A 21,872-nucleotide genomic window follows, 5' to 3' on the forward strand; every position below is an offset into this window, starting at 1 on the left:
AGTTTAGGGGGTCTGGTCTGGGGTCTGCATTAGTTTAGGGGGCCTGGTCTGGGGTCTGCATTAGTTTACAGGGTCTGCATTAGTTTAGGGGGTCTGGTCTGGGGTCTGTATTAGTTTAGAGGGTCTGGTCTGGGGTCTGAATTAGTTTAGGGGGTCTGGTCTGGGGTCTGCATTAGTTTAGGGGGCCTGGTCTGGGGTCTGCATTAGTTTACAGGGTCTGCATTAGTTTAGGGGGTCTGGTCTGGGGTCTGTATTAGTTTAGAGGGTCTGGTCTGGGGTCTGAATTAGTTTAGGGGGTCTGGTCTGGGGTCTGTATTAGTTTAGGGGGTTTGGCATGGGGTCTGAATTAGTTTAGGGGGTCTGTATAGTTTAGGGGGTCTGGTCTGGGGTCTGCATTAGTTTAGGGGGCCTGATCTGGGTTATGTATTAGTTTAGAGGGTCTGTATTAGCTTAGAGGGTCTGGTATGAGGTCTGTATTAGTTTAGGGGGCCTGGTCTGGGGTCTGTATTACTTAAGAGGGTCTGATCTGGGGTCTGTGTTAGTTTAGGGGGTCTGATCAGGGGTGTGCATTAGTTTAGGGGGTTTGACATGGGGTCTGTATTAGTTTAGGGGGTCTGGTCTGGGGTCTGTATTAGTTTAGGGGGTCTGGTCTGGGGTCTGTATTAGTTTATGGGGTCTGGTCTGGGGTCTGTATTAGTTTAGGGGTTTGATCTGGGGTCTGTATTACTTAAGGGGGTCTGATCTGGGGTCTGTGTTAGTATAGGGGGTCTGGTCTGGGGTCTGTATTAGTTTAGGGGGTCTGGTCTGGGGTCTGCATTAGTTTAGGGGGCATGGTCTGGGGTCTGTATCAGTTTAGGGGGCCTGGTCTGGGGTCTGTATCAGTTTATGGGGTCTGGTCTGGGGTCTGTGTTGGTTTAAAGGGTCTGGTCTTGAGTCTGGTCTTTATTTATTTAGATGGTTTGGTCAAGGATCTGTGTTATCTTAGAAGATCTGGGGTCAGCATTAAACTATGGGGTCTGATCTGTGGGTGGAAGATCTACATTTGTTTCTGGAATCTGGTGGGGTCGGTACTTATTTTGGGCTATAAACATCACTTCTATTTTATATCCCTTAGGTCGGGGAGCGTCCCACATAAATATTTGGGGCAGATGTAAAGAATTGTTGCACAATGTTTAATTTTTGGCTTCTCGGAGTTTTCATGACTTTTCCTAGTAGACATAAATGGATCCCACTGACTAATAATCCATCAGGTTTCCGGTGAATTTGAAGCCAAAAATAGCGAGGAAATTACATGAATGTGATTGTAGTTGCACATTTCCATGATCGTCGCCTGTGCGATACATGTGATAAACTTCCGATTATTCCTGCTCTATTTCGGGCGGTACGGGGATGAGATATGTAGAGAGCTCGGTAATTCTCTGTAAGATGATGTATACTTTCCTCTGCCAATCATCCCGTCTTATCTGCGCTATATAAAGACTTAAATTACACTTTCTTTCTATAATATGTTTTTAATGATGGTTTAATCATCACCCGCGCACCCCCGCTGTCCGCCATTATTATATTGTGCTGCTTGTTTACTGTATATTTACATATCCGAGAAGCGGTAAAATGCACCAAGTTTCCGGACGCCATTTTTCATGAAAAATGTCACATTTTGCCCCCCATTGTATTCCTTCAACGAAACCCATAAAGTAATCCGCAGATGTAGTTCACCACGTGTATGCAAAGAAATTACCCTAAGGACAAATGGAATCATCCAAAGGACACAAGGAATGACCCAAAGGACAAAAGGAATGACCTAAAGGACAAAAGGAATGACCCAAAGGACAAAAGAACATAAGGAATGGCCCTAGGGATAAAAGGAATGAGCCAAAGGAAATGACCCAAAGGAAAAAAGAACATAAGGAATGGCCCTAGGGATAAAAGGAATGACCCAAAGGACAAAATAAATGACCCAAAGGACAAAAGAAATGATCCAAAGTACACAAGGAATGACTTAAAGGACAAAAGAGCATAAGGAATGGCCCTAGGGATAAAAGGAATGACCCAAAGGACAAAATAAATGACCCAAAGGACAAATGAGATGACCCAAAGGACAAAAGGAATTTCCCAAAGGACAAAAGGAACGACATAATGGACAAATGAACATAAGGAATGGCCCTAGGGATAAAAGGAATGACCCAAAGGACAAAATAAATGTCCCAAAGGACAAAAGAAATGACCCAAAGGACAAAAGGAATGACCAAAAGGACAAAAGGAATGACATAAAGGACAAAAGAACATAAGGAATAGCCCTAGGGATAAAAGGAATGACCCAAAGGACAAAATAAATGACCCAAAGGGCAAAAGAAATGACCCAAAGGACAGAAGGAATGACCCAAAGGACAAAACGAATAACCCATAGGTCAAAAGCCCAAAAAGAACAACACTAAGGACCAAACAACATAAGGAATGATCAAAAGGATAACGGAATTACCCCAAGAATAAATGGAGTGGACCTAAGGACAAAAGGAATGACCCTAAGGACAAAAGGAATGACCCTAAGAACAAGAGGAATGACCCTAAGGACAAAAGGAATGCTCCAAAGGACAAAAGGAATGACCCTAAGAACAAGAGGAATGACCCTAAGGACAAAAGGAATGACCCTAGGGATAAAAGGAATGACCCTAAGAACAAGAGGAATGACCCTAAGGACAAAAGGAATGACCCTAGGGATAAAAGGAATGACCCTAAGGACAAGAGGAATGACCCTAAGGACAAAAGGAATGACCCTAGGGATAAAAGGAATGACCCTAAGGACAAGAGGAATGACCCTAAGGACAAAAGGAATGACCCTAAGAACAAGAGGAATGACCCTAAGAACAAGAGGAATGACCCTAAAGACAAAAGGAATGACCCTAAGAACAAGAGGAATGACCCTAAGAACAAGAGGAATGACCCTAAGGACAAAAGGAATGACCCTAAGGACAAGAGGAATGACCCTGACCTCAGCATCACTTCATTGCATTGAAGTGCTGGGCTGACCAGAGGAGCAGAGCCATGTCCCTCATCATGGCCATAGAGTTGAGGTGACTTGAATTGTTTTTTTTCTTTTTTTTTTAATTCACAAAGAAGGTATGAAAGTACCATTATATGGGGGGAGGGGCACAAAGATAAAGCTAAGAATACATGGAAGCACAAAGGGGCAAAATTAATAGATTGGGGTATTATTAATATGGTGGCGCAATGGGACATGGTATTAATATAATGAGGCACAAGGGTGCATTTAATAATATGTGATGGCACAAAGGGGCATTAATATTTTAAATGGGGGCATGAATATTACATCTTGGCAAAGGGGGGCATTAATATTCTATGGTGGCAAAAGGGGACATTAATAAGAAATGGTGGCTAAAGGGGCATTAATAATGTATGGTGGCACAATAATATATGGGGCCATTAATATGGTGGCACAAAGGAGCACTAATATTACATGGGGGCACATGTTGGCATTATTAATATGTGGTGGCACATGAGGCGTTAATATAAGGTGCCAGAAGGTGGTATTACAGATACTGGTAATAGTGACTTGACTGGGAATTGCCCTCGGAACCTTAGGACTCTGGTTAGACCCCAATTTCTGGGCTTGGATTTTTAAACAGCGGTAGGTACTTAGTCAGAGGGACCTGCTACTCCACTACCCTAGAGCATGGGTTTTGTGTAGGGCCTTCAGTAAGATGAAGCGAAGTTTCTGGGCTTATTATTTGACTACATAGAGTCTGAAGTTTATTGCGACTTGGTTAGAAAGTTGTGTATTTTGTGGAGAAATAAACCCACTGAATGCAGCACTGTTTCATCTATATATAGGTGAGGAGAACTGCTTTGGTTGGTGTCAGATGTGACTCGCTTTGCTATGACAACTAAATCAGTGTCCTCCATCTAACCCTGAAGATTGTTGTAAAAATTGGTGGAGAATGCGGGCACAAAAAAAGAACTTATGCTGGAGATAATGCCAGAAGCTGGATTTGTGAGAGTTAATGCCCTGGTTGAAATCCGTTACCACCTTACAAACCAGTTCAAGTGCCATGGAGGAGCTAATTAGGTAGCTGGTTTGTAACGGTAGTATCGGATCAAGTTGCTGCACTTAGAAAGACTGTAAGTAAGAAAGGGTGCAGAGATCTTTGCAAAGTATGACACCTGAGGACGACGATGAGGCCTACCTGACAATATTTGCTGATGTTCTCACACCCCACCTAATGGATGAGCCTCAAAAAAGCCTACTGTGACATTAGCAACCAGGATGCCGAGGACTACGCTAAACTGAGAAGATAAAAGCAGAGGTTCTTGCTAGTTTTGGGTATCAACAGCTTCTCTTTGAGCCAACAAAGATCATGACTGGTTAATCAAGGTGGACAAACCTGTCAGGATCGAAAAGTAAGGTCTCTTCTACCTGGTAAAAAAATTGATCCAGGTTCCTCTACACCAGTACTGATCATCTGTGTCTAACTGGTGACCTTCAACGCTAGGTCAGATATGTAGGCCATGTTGATGTAGGTCAACCTGGTGGAAAGGTAACTAGATACTAAGGACAGCAGGATATGAATAAGAAGTATCACTTCGAAACGCATCAACCATGACCCTGAATCTTCTTCTTGGGACTTTTTCCTCGGATGATATACCTTCTCATTTGATGATGTGGATTTTCCTTTGAACAATGTTTTTCTTGATGGAATAAACTACATTTTATCTGCTGCATCAAATTCCCCTTTGTTTGGATTGTCTTTCCTTGGATCTGGGATCCAGTGCACTCGTGGATTGGTGATCTGATCATACTTTCCATGTTCCTTGTACTGGGGACATCCTCTGTGGTGCCGCTGCAACTCGGTCAACTCCCAGGAGGAAAAAGTCTACAATATGTCTCCAACTTGTAAGAATTTTTTTAGAGGAAGTGTTGCCAAAATTAAGAAAATGGTAGAATGTTCTCATGGTAGTTCTTAAATGATGGTGGTCTCAAGTGGCCAAGTGGACCTAGAAAGGATTCCTCAAGAAGACAATACTAATCCAGCTCTGGAGATGCTACATGGTGAGATATATTGCTGTTCATAGGCATTAGAGCCAAGGAAAAGTTACGTTAGTTTGCTTCAGTCACCGTACCCACCCCAGGAACGCTAGCTGAGATGAAGATATCAAGGAAAATTGAGTTCTTCAGTAAAACAAGATGGATGAATTTTTGGGACTTGCGTTTTTCTGGAGGTGCAGGTAGGTTGGTATTGGGACCTTCCACTCGTTTACCCTTCCATACAGACTGGGTCATAGAGAATTTAGAAAGTCATATTGACCTACCGGGAAAGTTTGGTCCAGGGGAAGATACGTTTTCCTAATAGTGGCCACTGTAGAAAAAATGTTGGGCCACTTTCAAGATACTTCACTTTCATCTTGGCTTTCCCTCACACAAAGAAAATAACTGGTCCAAGGCGGGAGACTTGTTAGCGCCCCCAGCACTCTTTATAGGTCATATGACTCGCTTTTTAAATGCCCCTTAATCTTCACCCCTGCTCGAAACTTATTATTTCTAACAAATATTCAGGTCCCCTTTTATCAATATTCATCAACAGACGTGAACCTGCACAGCGTCACAATTATCTTTCCCCTTTCCAGACTGTTCTAGATAATCTGTTTGTATCTCAAAGAAAAAGAAGTAAGTCCAAAAATAGCAGCACTAGCCCGTCCGCCGCGCCATACAAAACAAACTGCTCCAGATACGAGAATTGCCGGTCCCGGCTTGACATTCTGTATGGATCGAGAAGTGACAAAAGGAAGGAGGAAATTGAAGGGAACATCAATTGGACAATCACCAGGAGACTCTTCATAAACGCAGACAATGATAAAAGTGTAAATGACCTATTGAGACACATGGAAGAAGAAGAAACAAGAATGGAAGAACGAAGTGTGTGACGGCAAAAATACTTTATTTTTACGGTTCATGGTATATTGTACATGGATCATGTACAGAGACAGCTATAATGCTCTCGGTGTTGTATGAAGACCTCTAGAACGGATTGCAATAGAATCAAGAGAATGATCTTTCTTTTATTCTAAGATCACTAGAATGCTCTCTACTCTGTAGGTAACTAGAATGCTCCCTGCTCTCTAGATCACTAGAATGCTCCCTGCTCTCTAGATCACTAGAATGCTCCCTGCTCTGTAGATCACTAGAATGCTCCCTGCTCTGTAGATCACTAGAATGCTCCTTGCTCTGTAGATCACTAGAATTGTTCCTGCTTTGTAGATCACTAGAATTGTTCCTGCTTTGTAGATCACTAGAATGCTCCCTGCTCCGTAGATCACTAGAATGTAGAATGTTCCCTGCTCTCTAGATCACTAGAATGCTCCCTGCTCTCTAGATCACTAGAATGCTCCCTGCTCTGTAGATCACTAGAATGCACCCTGATCTATAGATCACTAGAATGTTCCCTGCTCTGTAGATACCTAGAATGCTCCTTGCTCTGTAGATCACTAGAATTGTCCCTGCTTTGTAGATCACTAGAATGCTCCCTGCTCCGTAGATCACTAGAATGTAGAATGTTCCCTGCTCTCTAGATCACTAGAATGCTCCCTGCTCTGTATATTACTAGAATGCTCCCTGCTCTGTAGCTCACTAGAATGTTCCCTGCTCTGTAGATACATAGAATGCTCTCTACTCTGTAGGTAACTAGAATGCTCCCTGCTCTCTAGATCACTAGAATGCTCCCTGCTCTCTAGATCACTAGAATGCTCCCTGCTCTCTAGATACCTAGAATGCTCCCTGCTCTCTAGATACCTAGAATGCTCCCTGCTCTGTATATCACTAGAATGCTCCCTGCTCTGTAGATCACTAGAATGCTCCCTGCTCTGTAGATCACTAGAATGCTCACTGCTCTGTAGATACCTAGAATGCTCCCTGCTCCGTATATCACTGGAATGCTTCCTGCTCTGTAGATCACTAGAATGTTCCCTGCTCTGTAGATCACTAGTATGTTCCCTGCTCAGTAGATCACTAGAATGCTCCCTGCTCTGTAGATCATTACAATGCTCCCTGCTCCATAGATCACTAGAATGCTCCCTGGTCTGTAGATCACTAGAATTGTCCCTGCTTTGTAGATAACTAGAATGCTCCCTGCTCTGTAAATCACTAGAATGCTCCCTGCTCTGCAGACTACTAGAATTCTTTCTGCTCTGTAGATAACTAGAATGCTCCCTGCTCTGTAGATCACTAGAATGCTCCCTGCTGTGTAGATCACTAAAATGCTCCCTGCTCTGTAGGTCACTAGAATGCTCCCTGCTCTGTAGATCACTAGAATGCTCCCTGCTCTGTAGATCACTAGAATGATCCCTGCTCTGTAGATCACTAGAATGATCCCTGCTCTGTAGATCACTAGAATGCTCCCTGCTCAGTAGATCATTAGAATGCTTCCTGTTCTGTAAACCACTAGACTGACCCCTGCTTTGTCCTGCTTTCTGCTTTGTAATGGGTCACTAGAATGTTCTCAGCTTTGTAGTGGGGGTCAGAGGAATGTGCTCTGCTTTATACTAGAATTATTAGAATGCTCTGTAACTTGGGTTTACATTACTAGAGTTCTTCCTTTTTGTAAATGTGTTATTAGAATATTGTGTACTTTTTATATAGGTTCTAGAATGCACTTTGCTTTGAATTTGGGTCACTAGAATGCTTGCTGCTTTGTGCTAGGATCTTTAGAATGTTTTCTGTTTTGTACTAGGGTCATTAGAATACTTTCTGCTTTGTATTGGGGCCACTAGAATGCTTGTTGCTTTGTATTGACATCATTAGAATGCTTTCTGCTTTGTATTGGGGCCACTAGAATGCTTGTTGCTTTGTATTGACATCATTAGAATGCTTTCTGCTTTGTTTTGGGGCCACTAGAATGCTCCCTGATTTGGAATTGGATGACTAGAATGCTCTCTGCTTTGTACTGAGATCGCTAGATTGCTCTCTGCATTGCACTAGTATCACACTAATGCTTTCTGCTTTGTATTTTGATTTCTAGAAAGCTCTCTGTAACCTTGTTCTTAAATGATTAGAAAGCTCTTTGTTTTGTACTGGGATCTCTACAAATACTCTATTTTGTAGTGGAATCACTAAGATGCTATATGCTTTATACTTGAATTACTAGAATGCTCTCTATTTTGTATTTGCATTACTAGAATTCTCTCTCTGTATTTTGTCCCCTTGTTATTAGAATGATCTTGTGCTGCGATCACTAGACTGCTTTCTGCTTTACACCGGGATTGCAAGACTGTCCTTTCTTTATGTTGTACAAAGACCACCATATTGCTCTCTGTATTGTTTGCAGACCACTAGAATGTTTTCTGCATGGATCTGTGAACAGTAGAATGCTCTCTGCTTTGTATATCATTAGAATGCTCTTTGATTTGTATTGACATCACAATAATGCTTTGCATTGTACTGGGATAACTAGAATGCTCTCTAACTTGTTCTGAGGTCACTAGAATGCTCTACTTGATACTGTGATGACTAGAATTTCGTCCACTTTGTACTGGAATCATTAAAATGCCGTCTGCTTCTTATTTGTATTTCTAAAATGCTCTCTGCAACTTTGTGCATGGAGTATTTGAAAGCTTTGTGTTTTTCACTGTATCACTATAAATGTTCTCTATTTTGTAGTGGGATCGCTAAAATGCTCTCTGCTTTGTATTACTAGAATTCTCTCGTTTTTATACTGGGATCAATAGAATGCGCTCTGCTTTGTACTGGCGTTATTTCAATTCTCTGTGCTTTGTTCTGGTATTACATCAATGGCCTCTGCTTTGTATTCAGATTTCTAGAATGCTCTTTGCAACCTTCTATTGGGATTTCTAGAAAGCTCTGTTTTGTAGTGGGTTCACTAGAATGCAATCTGCTTTGTACTTAAATTACTAGAATGCTCTCTAGTTTATGCCTGTGTTATTAAATGAACTATAGTATTTATTTTACTGCCATTAATTCCACAGTGCATTACAGACATTATTGGCACTCTCCTCAATGGGGCTCACAAGCTAAATTCCCCATCAGTATGTGGGAGGAACCAGAGTACCCGGAGGAAACCAACACAAACACGGGGAGAACATACATGTTGTATGGTATCATTAGAATGCTCTCTACTTTGCGCTGAGATCACTAGAATGCTGTATGGTATCACTAGAATGCTCTCTACTTTGTGTTAAGATCACTAGAATGCTCTATGGTATCACTAGAATGCTCTCTACTTTGTGCTGAGATCTCTAGAATGCTGTATGGTATCATTAGAATGCTCTCTACTTTGTGCTGAGATCTCTAGAATGCTCTATGGTATCACTAGAATGCTCTCTACTTTATGCTGAGACCATTAGAATGCTGTATGGTATCACTAGAATGCTCTCTACTTTATGCTGAGATCACTAGAATGCTCTATGGTATCATTAGAATGCTCTCTACTTTGTGCTGAGATCTCTAGAATGCTCTATGGTATCACTAGAATGCTCTCTACTTTATGCTGAGACCACTAGAATGCTGTATGGTATCACTAGAATGCTCTCTACTTTGTGCTGAGATCACTAGAATGCTGTATGGTATCAATAGAATGCTCTCTACTTTGTGTTGAGATCACTAGAATGCTCTATGGTATCACTAGAATGCTCTCTACTTTGTGTTGAGATAACTAGAATCCTCTATGGTATCACTAGAATGCTCTCTACTTTGCGCTGAGATCACTAGAATGCTGTATGGTATCACTAGAATGCTCTCTGCTTTATGCTGAGATCACTAGAATGCTCTATGGGATCAATAGAATGCTCTCTACTTTGTGTTGAGATCACTAGAATGCTGTATGGTATCACTAGAATGCTCTCTGCTTTGTGCTGAGATCTCTAGAATGCTGTATGGTATCAATAGAATGCTCTCTACTTTGTGTTGAGATCACTAGAATGCTCTATGGGATCACTAGAATGCTCTCTACTTTATGCTGAGACCACTAGAATGCTGTATGGTATAACTAGAATGCTCTCTACTTTGCGCTGAGATCTCTAGAATGCTGTATGGTATCACCAGAATGCTCTCTGCTTTATGCTGAGATCACTAGAATGCTGTATGGTATCACTAGAATGCTCTCTACTATGTGCTGAGATCTCTAGAATGCTCTATGGTATCACTAGAATGCTCTCTACTTTATGCTGAGACCACTAGAATGCTGTATGGTATCACTAGAATGCTCTCTACTTTATGCTGAGATCACTAGAATGCTGTATGGTATCACTAGAATGCTCTCTACTTTGTGCTGAGATCTCTAGAATGCTCTATGGTATCACTAGAATGCTCTCTACTTTGTGCTGAGATCACTAGAATACTGTATGGTATCACCAGAATGCTCTCTGCTTTATGCTGAGATCACTAGAATGCTCTATGGTATCACTAGAATGCTCTATGGTGTCACTAGAATGCTCTCTGCTTTGTGCCGAGATCACTAGAATGCTCTATGGTGTCAATAGAATGCTCTATTTTGTGCTGAGATCACTAGAATGCTCTCTGCTTTATGATGGGATTGTAAGAACGTTCTCTCTTTTGTATTATACAAAGACCACCACATACCTCTCTGTATTGTCCGGAGACCACTAGAATGCTCTCGGCATGGACATGTGACCAGTAGAATGCTCTCTTCTCTGTAATATGATCATTCTGTTTTCTTTTCCCTTATGTTTGTCATTTCCGCGTTACATTTTGTAATGACATTTAGAGTAATCTCCACTTCTGCTGTCCTTTCATGTGTTACTTTCTTCTCTGCCTGTCAAGTGGAGTCGAAACACTGAGGTTCATTCATAATGACTTGAGTCTCGCGCAGAGAGCGCAGCGTGTCTCATTAAGGAGAAAGACGCCGAAATCCTCAACACAAATTATCCCGAGGGATTCGCTTCATTAGCCGGATAAGTGTGAAAATAACATGTATCGCTGTGAATGGCGCGGTCGTCACTGTTTACACATCGTATGAGAGTGCGGTACCCGTATAGTGTACGCAGCGCCGCCGCACAGGATCGCTGCCCCGACGCGCTCTATATTTGGAGATTACATTATAGTAACTTTACATATTGGGGGATAGCAGAGATTTACTGTACTTCCAATTGTCCCATCCCCACAACTGCTTAAAGAAAACCTTCCCCCTCTCTTGACCCAGTATTCACAGCAGAGCGCCCCCGCCGACCTCCACTAGTCATCGCAGGATCACTCTTACCCTCAATTACTCTGGCAGCATGGTGGCTCAGTGGTTAGCACTGCAGCCTTGAAGTGCTGGGGTCCTGGGTTCCAATTCCACCAAGGACAACATCTGCAAGGAGTTTGTATGTTCTCCCCGTGTTTGCGTGGGTTTCCTCCCACACTCCCATCGGGGACAGCGACGATAATGTGTTAACCTGTTGGATTACCCTAGAACACCAGGGATGTGACCTTAACCTCCTTGATTAGCCTAGTCCATCAGTGATGTTACCCAGAGTCATACCTTATGTACCATGTACCCAGAACACGTTGAGGCTGACTATTGAGAACATATATGATAAGAAGTATAGTCTCCTTGAAGAGGAGACTGACAGACTGCTGCATCTATATCACCCTAGACCAGCAGGGATGTCACCTTAAACTCCTTGATTACCCTAGACCAGCAGGGATGTCACCTTAAACTCCTTGATTACCCTAGACCAGCAGGGATGTCACCTTAAACTCCTTGATTACCCTAGACCACCAGGGATGTCACCTTAAACTCCTTGATTACCCTAGACCAGCAGGGATGTTATATTAAACTTCTTTATACCCTAGGCCACCAGGGATGTAACCGTAAACTTTATACCCTAGACCACCAGGGATTTCATCTTAAACTGATTGATTACCCTAGACCACCAGGCATGTCACATTAAACTGTTAGATTACCCTAGACCACCAGGGATGCTACCTTAAATTTCTTGATTACTTCATACCAATGTTATCTTATCTTTAACCACCCTTGACACCCCACAGAGATGTTGGCAAAAAACCTTTAAAGACCCCAGATTATACAGAATGCTAACATTAAACTCCTCACTATCCTGGACCACCAGGTATGGTATCAGACTCCCTTTAATTCCCTAGCTCTTCATTGATGATAACTTTGACCTCTTTCGTCTCCCAGAGATGGATATTAACCCTCTTTATTGCTCAAGAACTCCAATGATGCAGAAAATTAATCCCTTCTCTGCCCTAGATATCAGGAATCATACCATAAAACCCTTAGCTACTCCAGACCACCAGGGATTTTGTCACTACATTTTGTAATAACTTTGCATCATAATGAATGCTGACATTAATGTCATTTCTGCCCTGGGCCACCACGGACTTTATTATAAATCCTTTACATGCTCTAGACTACCAGGGATGTGGGTTTTTACAATCCAGGGGTAATAATATTTCCCCTCCACAGCCCAAAACATCAAGTGATGTTCTACCCTAGACCCCAGGACTTTACCATAATGCCTTCACTACACTAGACCACCAGGGATTTGGGCATTAAACCTTTTAATACCCTACATTACCCAGATGCTGACGTTAATCTGGATCACCAAGAATCATAAACTCTGACCACCAGGGACATTCATGTTACCTTTATAACTTGCTGCCTTAATCACTACCTAATGGGAAATCCTGCCCTTTACACCCCCTGATAGGCACTAAGATGTGGATTTGCTGCCTCTGACATGGTCCCCTTTTTGGTGGGGCATATTGGCCCTGGTGGGCAAGTCATCATTTAATTTTCTGATATAGCCTTGCCGATGGATGGCATTTTCCCCGAATGTAACATCTGGGAAGTTTTCATCGCTACTTTAATGAAATGTTCACTTTTCATTATAGTCATTTTGAAGCCAAAATTGCCTTGTCGCCATGGTAACTGCAAACAGGTGGGGAACAGAACTCAAAAAGGAGAACACAGCAACATGAGAAACAAGTCAGAAAGCTTAAAGGGGTCCTGGAATAAGCATAAGAGCGGGGATCCCCTTAATATGGCAGCCCTGTTATCAGCTCAGATGTATCGCGGTGCAGAGATCCGCCAACTCCCTGCACTGCGATAGCTATGGTGGCCACCGGCCTATCAGAGGCCGGCTCCTGGTGTCAGCATGCCTGTGGGGGATACTACTACAGGAAGGGGTTCAGGATGGAGGACAATATTACAGGACATGGGACCTTGTTACACGATGAGGCCAGGATCGGGGGACATTATTGCAGGACAAGGCTAGGATAGGGGACATTACTACAGGATGCAGACATTATTACCGGATGGGGACATTATTGCATGATGAAGCCAGGACGGGGAACTTTATTACAGGATGAGGACATTATTAGAGGATAGGGCCAGGATAAGGGGCATTATTACAGGATGGGGGGCATTACTACAGGATGGGGGGCATTACTACAGGATGGGGGACATTACTACAGGATGAGGGACATTATTGCTGGAAGGGCTTAGGAAGGATGGAGGACATTATTACAGAAAGGGACCAGGACAGAGGACAATATTACAGGACATGGGACTTTATTACAAGATGAGGCCAGGATCGGGGGACATTATTACAGAATGATAGGATAGGGGACATTACTACAGGATGCAGACATTATTACAGGATGGGAGCATTATTACATTACAGGATGGGGGACATTATTACAAGATGGGGGAACATTATTACAAGACAAGGTGCATTATTACAGGAAGTGGTCAGGATAGGGACATTATTACGGGATGGGGCCAGGAAAGGGGGCATTATTATAAGATGGGGGAGTTACTACGGGATGGAACAGCCTTTGGATAGAGGACATTATTACAGGAAGTAGCAGCATAGGCAACAATACTGCAGGACAAGAATGTCCTGTAGGATGAAGGTCAAAATTAGAGGAAGGGTCCCAGGATGGGGGACATTATAACAGGAATGGGGCATTATTACAGTAAGGGGTCCAGGATTGGGGACATTATTACAGGATGTGAACAGGATGGGAGACATTATTACAGGATGGGGGGAATTGCTACAGGATAGGGGACATTATTATTAGAATGGACTTAGGGAGAGACATTATTACAGAATAGGGGCTGTCACGGGGTCCTTCTGTGACACCACACAATCAACAGAGCGAGGGAAGTGTGAACAATCCCAAGACCTTTATTATAGGCAAAATTAGAAGGTCCATAAACAATCCACTACACTGAGGATACAATAGTCCAGAACAAGCATGAAGTTCAGTAACAGGATAAAATGTCCAGGGAGATGAGAGTCCAATAATCCAGCAGACAGAGGATAAAAAGTCCATACGCTTCCCTTTCTCTCTGACATGCTGTGTTCACACGATGCTCATCACACAAGAACTGTTTTCCCCCTCCTGTCCTTTCCACCCCCCTCCCTATGTCCTGGAGTAGTCAGACAGGTTGGGGTGGTTTTCAGGCCTCCCAGACCTGACCAAGGTGCCTGGGGGATTAAGGCACTACAGGGGGTCATCAATAGACATAGATACAGTCAGGCTGCAGACAGTAAGTGAGCTAATTCAATTATCAGACTTTTTGAAGGTAATTGAGACTCTAGACAATATGGGGAATACACGGAATGATACAGGGCAACAAGAGAACACTATGTAAATCAGTGCAATAGAAATATACACAAAATGATATCCACATAGCATATCACACCATCACAGGGGCCAGAATGGAAGGCATTATTTCAGGGGTCCATACATCTGACCAACATGCTGGTGGAAGCCCAGGTCCAAATTTTGCCTCGGACCCATAGGACTTTATTTACGCCACTGGATTTTGATTGTATTTTCCAACTCTCAAAATTTCCGTGAGGTTCCCAGAAAAAAAGTTAGAATTAGGGAGAATTGGCTAAACTTTTAGATTTCTTGTACATGATGCTGGGATGATGGTTAGAAGACGGGAATTGGAATGTATAGGAAGCGTGGACTGGGTGTGGCCTATAAAAGTGGGCGTGGTTCACAATGAGCAGGAAACAGGAAGAGGAGGAGGTGTGTTCTGTAAAGAGGGTGTGGCTAGATGGGAAAATTTGGCCAGGTGCTTCATATTCCAAACTCGGAGAACTCCTGGAAGGCCAGCTCGAGGAGTGGGAATGTATGACGTTTCATGGCCTAATATTTTTAGGAAATCTAGGGGGAAAATTGAAGTACTGATATAACTGAGCAATTTGATTCACATTGCCTTGGTTTGACCGCCACTCTTGTCCTCCGTATTGGCTGATCGTCACTCCTGAGCCGCCTTCTGGTATCCTCGGAGCCTCTGGTACTTACTCGGCCCCACAACGTCATAACATTATTGAGCTTAGTGGGCACCAGAGATGACCAGGACATGGGCCGAGACCGGTTGTCCTCTCCGCCGGTTGGCCTTATTTCTTGTTGGAACCATTTGTGATATTTTTTTTTTCCGGCTGTAATCATCTTCTGTTCATAAATTTTAACAAAATCCATTATTTGCCTGAAACATATCAATATTCTCGGGCAATGGCGGAGATAGATGAGACGATACCAGGACACAAAGAGACGCCATTAACTCCATGTCTGCGCCGTGTATCTATTAATCTGCTAATTAGAATGTCCCCGTCTCTCCGCCCGATATTTGGCCACAGAGTGAAAAGTTCTTTGATGGTGATGGCCGGAGAATGGAGATATCTGTAATGAGCAAAAAGAAAAGAGACGGCGGCGACTTCTAAGGTTGCTGTAATTTACGGACGCGCTCTTTCATCTACTAATTACCGACGGGGGAGAAAAAGCAAATATGGACATCTTGTTCCCCATATCCCCATGTGCCGAGTCCTAAAAGCTGGTCAGCCAGAGCATTTGCCCAAGTGCCAGGGGCGTAACAAGATGGTGTAACCACGATTTGGCCCATCTGACAGAGAGGCTCGCTGACTCCAGCGACGCCAGTAATTTGCGGCACATAGCAGTGATGTATTGCGTCGTCCACGGCAGGCATGCTGAAGTCAGTTGTTGGCCTCTGCACAGGATGTAAAAGATAACGCGCGTCGGGGGAGCGTGCGAAGGAGAGAAGAATTATTTTTGCATGGACATGCGTCAGTGCACCAGTAATTTGCGGCAAATACCAGTGATGTTTTGCGTCGTCCACGGCAGGCATGCTGAAGTCAGTTGTTGGCCTCTGCACAGGATGTAAAAGATAACGCGCGTCGGGGGAGCGTGCGAAGGAGAGAAGAATTATTTTTGCATGGACATGCGTCAGTGCACCAGTAATTTGCGGCAAATACCAGTGATGTTTTGCGTCGTCCACGGTAGGCATGCTGAAGTCAGTTGTTGGCCTCTGCACAGGATGTAAAAGATAACGCGCATCGGGGGAGTATGCGAAGGAGAGAAGAATTATTTTTGCATGGACATGTGTCAGTGCACCAGTAATTTGTGGCACATACCAGTGATGTTTTGCATCGTCCACGGCAGGCATGCTGAAGTCAGTTGTTGGCCTCTGCGCAGGATGTAAAAGAGGATAACGTGCGTCGGGGGAGTGTGAGAAGGTGAGAATTATTTTTTGCATGGACATGCTTCAGTGCACCAGTAATTTGCGGCACATAGCAGTAATGTTTTGCGTCGTCCACGGCAGGCATGCCGAAATCAGATGTTGGCCTCTGCGCAGGATGTCAAAGAGGATAACGCGTGTCGGGGGAGAGTGAGAAGGTGAGAAGAATTATTTGTTGCATTTACATGTGTTAAGAGAACAGCAGCAAAATGAGGGTCATTACTACAGGACAGGTGCAGGAGCTGGGACATTATACCAGAAAGTGGCCCAGGATGGGGGACATATATAACTAGAAGGGGCCAGGATGGTGACATTACACTAGGATTGCGGACATTATTACTGGAAGGAGCCCAGGATGAGGGACATTATACTAGGAAGGGGCCCAAGATGGGGGGGCATATATTACTGGAAGGGGCCAGGATGGGCTGGGAGCTGGGACATTATAGCAGGAAAGGGTCCAGGATGGGGGACATATATTACTGGAAAGGGCCAGGATGAGGAAATTACACTAGGATGGGGACATTATACTAGGAAGGGACCCAGGACAGGGGGTATATATTACTGGAAGGGGCCAGGATGGGGACATTACACTAGCACGGAGGACATTATTACTGGAATGTGCCCAGGATGTGGAACATTATACTGAGAAGCGGCCAAAGATGGGAAGCATATATTAAAGGAAGGGGCCAGGATGGGCCGGGAGCTGTGACATTATAGCAGGAAGTGGCCCAGGATGGGGGACATTTATTACTGGAAGGGGCCAGGATGGGGACATTACACTAGGCTGGGGGACATTATTGCTGCAGTGGGCCCAGGTTGGGGTACATTATACTAGGATGGGGTCCAAGATCGGGACATCATATAAAGAAGGAGCCCAGGATGGGTGTCATTACAGTAGGAACGGGCTCAAGATGGGGGTGCATTATTGCAGGAAGAGGGTCGGGAAGCACAGAGAATAATAAAGGATGGATCTTCGTATCAGTAATGTAATGTATGTACACAGTGACTGCACCAGCAGAATAGTGAGTGCAGCTCTGGGGTCTAATACATGATGTAACTCAGGATCAGTAATGTAATGTATGTACACAGTGACTGCACCAGCAGAATAGTGAGTGCAGCTCTGGGGTATAATACAGGATGTAACTCAGGGTCAGTACAGGATCAGTAATGTATGTACACCGTGACTGCACCATCAGAATAGTGAGTGCAGCTCTGGGGTATAATACAGGATGTAACTCAGGATCAGTAATGTAATGTATGTACACAGTGTCTGCACCAGCAGAATAGTGAGTGCAGCTCTGGGGTATAATACAGGATGTAACTCAGGATCAGTACAGGATCAGTAATGTATGTACACAGTGACTGCACCAACAGAATAGTGAGTGCAGCTCTGGGGTATAATACAGGATGTAACTCAGGATCAGTAATGTAATGTATGTATGTACAGAGTGTCTGCGCCAGCAGAATAGTGAGTGCAGCTCTGGGGTATAATACAGGATGTAACTCAGGATCAGTAATGTATGTACACAGTGACTGCACCAGCAGAATAGTGAGTGCAGCTCTGGGGTAAAATACAGGAGGTAACTCAGGATCAGTAATGCAATGTATGTACACAGTAACTGCACCAGTAGAATAGTGAGTGCAGCTCTGGGGTATAATACAGGATGTAACTCGGGATCAGTAATATAATGTATGTACACAGTGACTGCACCAGCAGAATAGTGAGTGCAGCTCTGGAGTATAATACAGGATGTAACTCAGGATCAGTAATGTATGTACACAGTGACTCCACCAGCAGAATAGTGAGTGCAGCTCTGGAGTAATACAGGATGTAACTCATGATCAGTAATGTAATGTATGTAAGCAGTGACTGCACCAGCAGAATAGTGAGTGCAGCTCTGGAGTAATACAGGATGTAACTCAGGATCAGTAATGTAATGTATGTACACAGTGACTGCACCAGCAGAATAGTGAGTGCAGCTCTGGGGTATAATACAGGATGTAACTCAGGATCAGTAATGTATGTGCACAGTGACTGCACCAGCAGAATAGTGAGTGCAGCTCTGGAGTATAATACAGGATGTAACTCAGGATCCGTAATGAAATGTATGTACATAGTGACTGCACCAGCAGAATAGTGAGTGCAGCTCTGGAGTATAATACAGGATGTAACTCAGGATCAGTAATGTAATGTATGTACACAGTGACTGCACCAGCAGAATAGTGAGTGCAGCTCTGGAGTATAATACAGGATGTAACTCAGGATCAGTAATGTAATGTATGTACACAGTGACTGCACCAGCAGAATAGTGAGTGCAGCTCTGGAGTATAATACAGGATGTAACTCAGGATCAGTAATGTAATGTATGTGCACAGTGACTGCACCAGCAGAATAGTGAGTGCAGCTCTGGAGTATAATACAGGATGTAACTCAGGATCCGTAATGAAATGTATGTACATAGTGACTGCACCAGCAGAATAGTGAGTGCAGCTCTGGGGTATAATACAGGATGTAACTCAGGATCAGTAATGTAATGTATGTACACAGTGACTGCACCAGCAGAATAGTGAGTGCAGCTCTGGAGTATAATACAGGATGTAACTCAGGATCAGTAATGTAATGTATGTGCACAGTGACTGCACCAGCAGAATAGTGAGTGCAGCTCTGGAGTATAATACAGGATGTAACTCAGGATCCGTAATGAAATGTATGTACATAGTGACTGCACCAGCAGAATAGTGAGTGCAGCTCTGGAGTATAATACAGGATGTAACTCAGGATCAGTAATGTAATGTATATACACAGTGACTGCACCAGCAGAATAGTGAGTGCAGCTCTGGAGTATAATACAGGATGTAACTCAGGATCAGTAATGTAATGTAAGTACACAGTGACTGCACCAGCAGAATAGTGAGTGCAGCTCTGGAGTATAATACAGGATGTAACTCAGGATCAGTAATGTAATGTATGTACACTGTGACTGCACCAGCAGAATAGTGAATGCGGCTCTGGGGTATAATACAGGATGTAACTCAGGATCAGTAATGTAATGTATGTACACAGTGACTGCACCAGCAGAATAGTGAGTGCAGCTCTGGGGTATAATACAGGATGTAACTCAGGATCAGTAATGTAATGTATGTACACAGTGACTGCACCAGCAGAATAGTGAGTGCAGCTCTGGAGTATAATACAGGATGTAACTCAGGATCAGTAATGTAATGTATGTGCACAGTGACTGCACCAGCAGAATAGTGAGTGCAGCTCTGGAGTATAATACAGGATGTAACTCAGGATCCGTAATGAAATGTATGTACATAGTGACTGCACCAGCAGAATAGTGAGTGCAGCTCTGGAGTATAATACAGGATGTAACTCAGGATCAGTAATGTAATGTATATACACAGTGACTGCACCAGCAGAATAGTGAGTGCAGCTCTGGAGTATAATACAGGATGTAACTCAGGATCAGTAATGTAATGTAAGTACACAGTGACTGCACCAGCAGAATAGTGAGTGCAGCTCTGGAGTATAATACAGGATGTAACTCAGGATCAGTAATGTAATGTATGTACACTGTGACTGCACCAGCAGAATAGTGAATGCGGCTCTGGGGTATAATACAGGATGTAACTCAGGATCAGTAATGTAATGTATGTACACAGTGACTGCACCAGCAGAATAGCGAGTGCAGCTCTGGAGTATAATACAGGAGGTAACTCAGGATCAGTAATGTAATGTATGTACACAGTGACTGCACCAGCAGAATAGTGAGTGCAGCTCTGGAGTGTAATACAGGATGTAACTCAGGATCAGTAATGTATGTACACAGTGACTGCAGCAGCAGAATAGTGAGTGCAGCTCTGGAGTATAATACAGGAGGTAACTCAGGATCAGTAATGTATGTACACAGTGACTGCACCAGCAGAATAGTGAGTGCAGCTCTGGAGTATAATACAGGCAATTACAGACATTATGGAAATGGCAGTTAGGGGTACAGTAAGAGGGTCCCTATTTTTAAGTTTTGCTGTTGTTCTTTATACTAGAGCCAATTTATTCAGATGTCATGAAAAAACAACAACTCATTATCCTTCCAGCACTAATAGCCGGATGAGTGCGGAGCCGCCATTCTGCGACTTGTTCATCGACCTGAAATGTCAAGTACATCCCAGCCGGCAATAAGAAAAGACTGGAGAGAAGCTGAGAAATGTGTGAGCGGCATCGGGTAATTGTCTATATGTTATTGTAGAATTTGTTACTCTCCTTCGCCCCCTACAGGCAAAGAGCGGGAACTACTAATAAATGTGCAATCCTAAGGCTATGTGCACACGCTGCGGATTTGCCTGCGGTTTGACACCTGTACAATGAAACAGGTGCCAAACCGCTGCGGAATCCGCAGAAAGAATTGACATGCTGCGGTTTGTAAACCGCAGCAAAACCGCACAGAAAAAAACGCAGCGGTGTTGAAAACCCATAGGCTAACATAGTACTGTACCATGTCTGCGGAACTGCTGCGGATCCGCAGGGCTAAAAACGCTGCAGAACCGCAGCAGAATCCGCAGCGTGTGCACACAGCCTAATTGTTTTTCTGCGGCTGGAATCACCAGCGATCGTCTGTAATCAGGGGTGGAGCCTTGAAACAAGTGTTTAATTTCCTGCAGCTCCACCACTGGCAAAATGTAGTACTACATTACACAGTTCCCATTGAACTCTATGTAATGCACCGACATCCATTTTAGCCCCCCATAAGCCTCTATTAAGTATTTTATAGCTGTGTGTTGTCTTCCGAAATTAACCCCTTCCTCACATGTGACGCCGTGTAGGGAGCTGGTTTCGTAGGAGATCCTTAATTTCACCATATACTGGGATATTGAAATATTTTAGTAAAATGCAATCACACGTTCAAGACCCCTTGGGGTCAAATAGTTTTAAAAATTCCCAAAATTTTGTTATACCAGGAAGGGGGACATAATACCGGGAAGGGACCCAAGATGGGGAGAATTGTACAAGGAAAAGGCACAGGATGGGGACGTTATACCAAGAAGGGGGACATTATACCAGGAAAGGGCCCAGGATGGGGAGAATTGTACAAGGAAATGGCACAGGATGGGGAGAATTGTACAAGGAAAGGGCACAGGATGGGGACGTTACACCAGGAAAGGGCCCAGGATGGGAAATATTGTACCAGGAAGGAGTCCAGGATGGGGAGAATTGTACAAGGAAAGGGCACAGGATGGGGATGTTATACCAAGAAGGGGTGAACAGTGACATTATACCAGGAAGGGGCCTAGGATGGGGAACATTGTACCAGGAAGGGGTGCTGA

At 43.7% G+C, this 21,872-nt stretch overlaps 1 protein-coding gene across 1 annotated transcript; it reads right to left on the reverse strand.

Moving 5' to 3' along the window:
• Positions 1-6,020: 6,020 nt before the first annotated feature.
• LOC141083698 (uncharacterized) lies at positions 6,021-15,581 on the reverse strand. The gene is made up of 2 exons (XM_073568092.1): positions 15,501-15,581; positions 6,021-7,479 (listed from the first exon to the last, which is right to left on the reverse strand). Exons 1-2 carry the CDS (start codon positions 15,579-15,581, stop codon positions 6,553-6,555), a joined length of 1,008 nt encoding a protein of 335 aa, XP_073424193.1. The 3' UTR covers positions 6,021-6,552.
• Positions 15,582-21,872: the final 6,291 nt, after the last annotated feature.

The sequence above is a fragment of the Dendrobates tinctorius genome, unplaced genomic scaffold (genome assembly GCF_039654945.1).
Source record: "Dendrobates tinctorius isolate UK_male_01 unplaced genomic scaffold, ASM3965494v1 ptg000020l, whole genome shotgun sequence".
Taxonomy (NCBI): domain Eukaryota; kingdom Metazoa; phylum Chordata; class Amphibia; order Anura; family Dendrobatidae; genus Dendrobates; species Dendrobates tinctorius.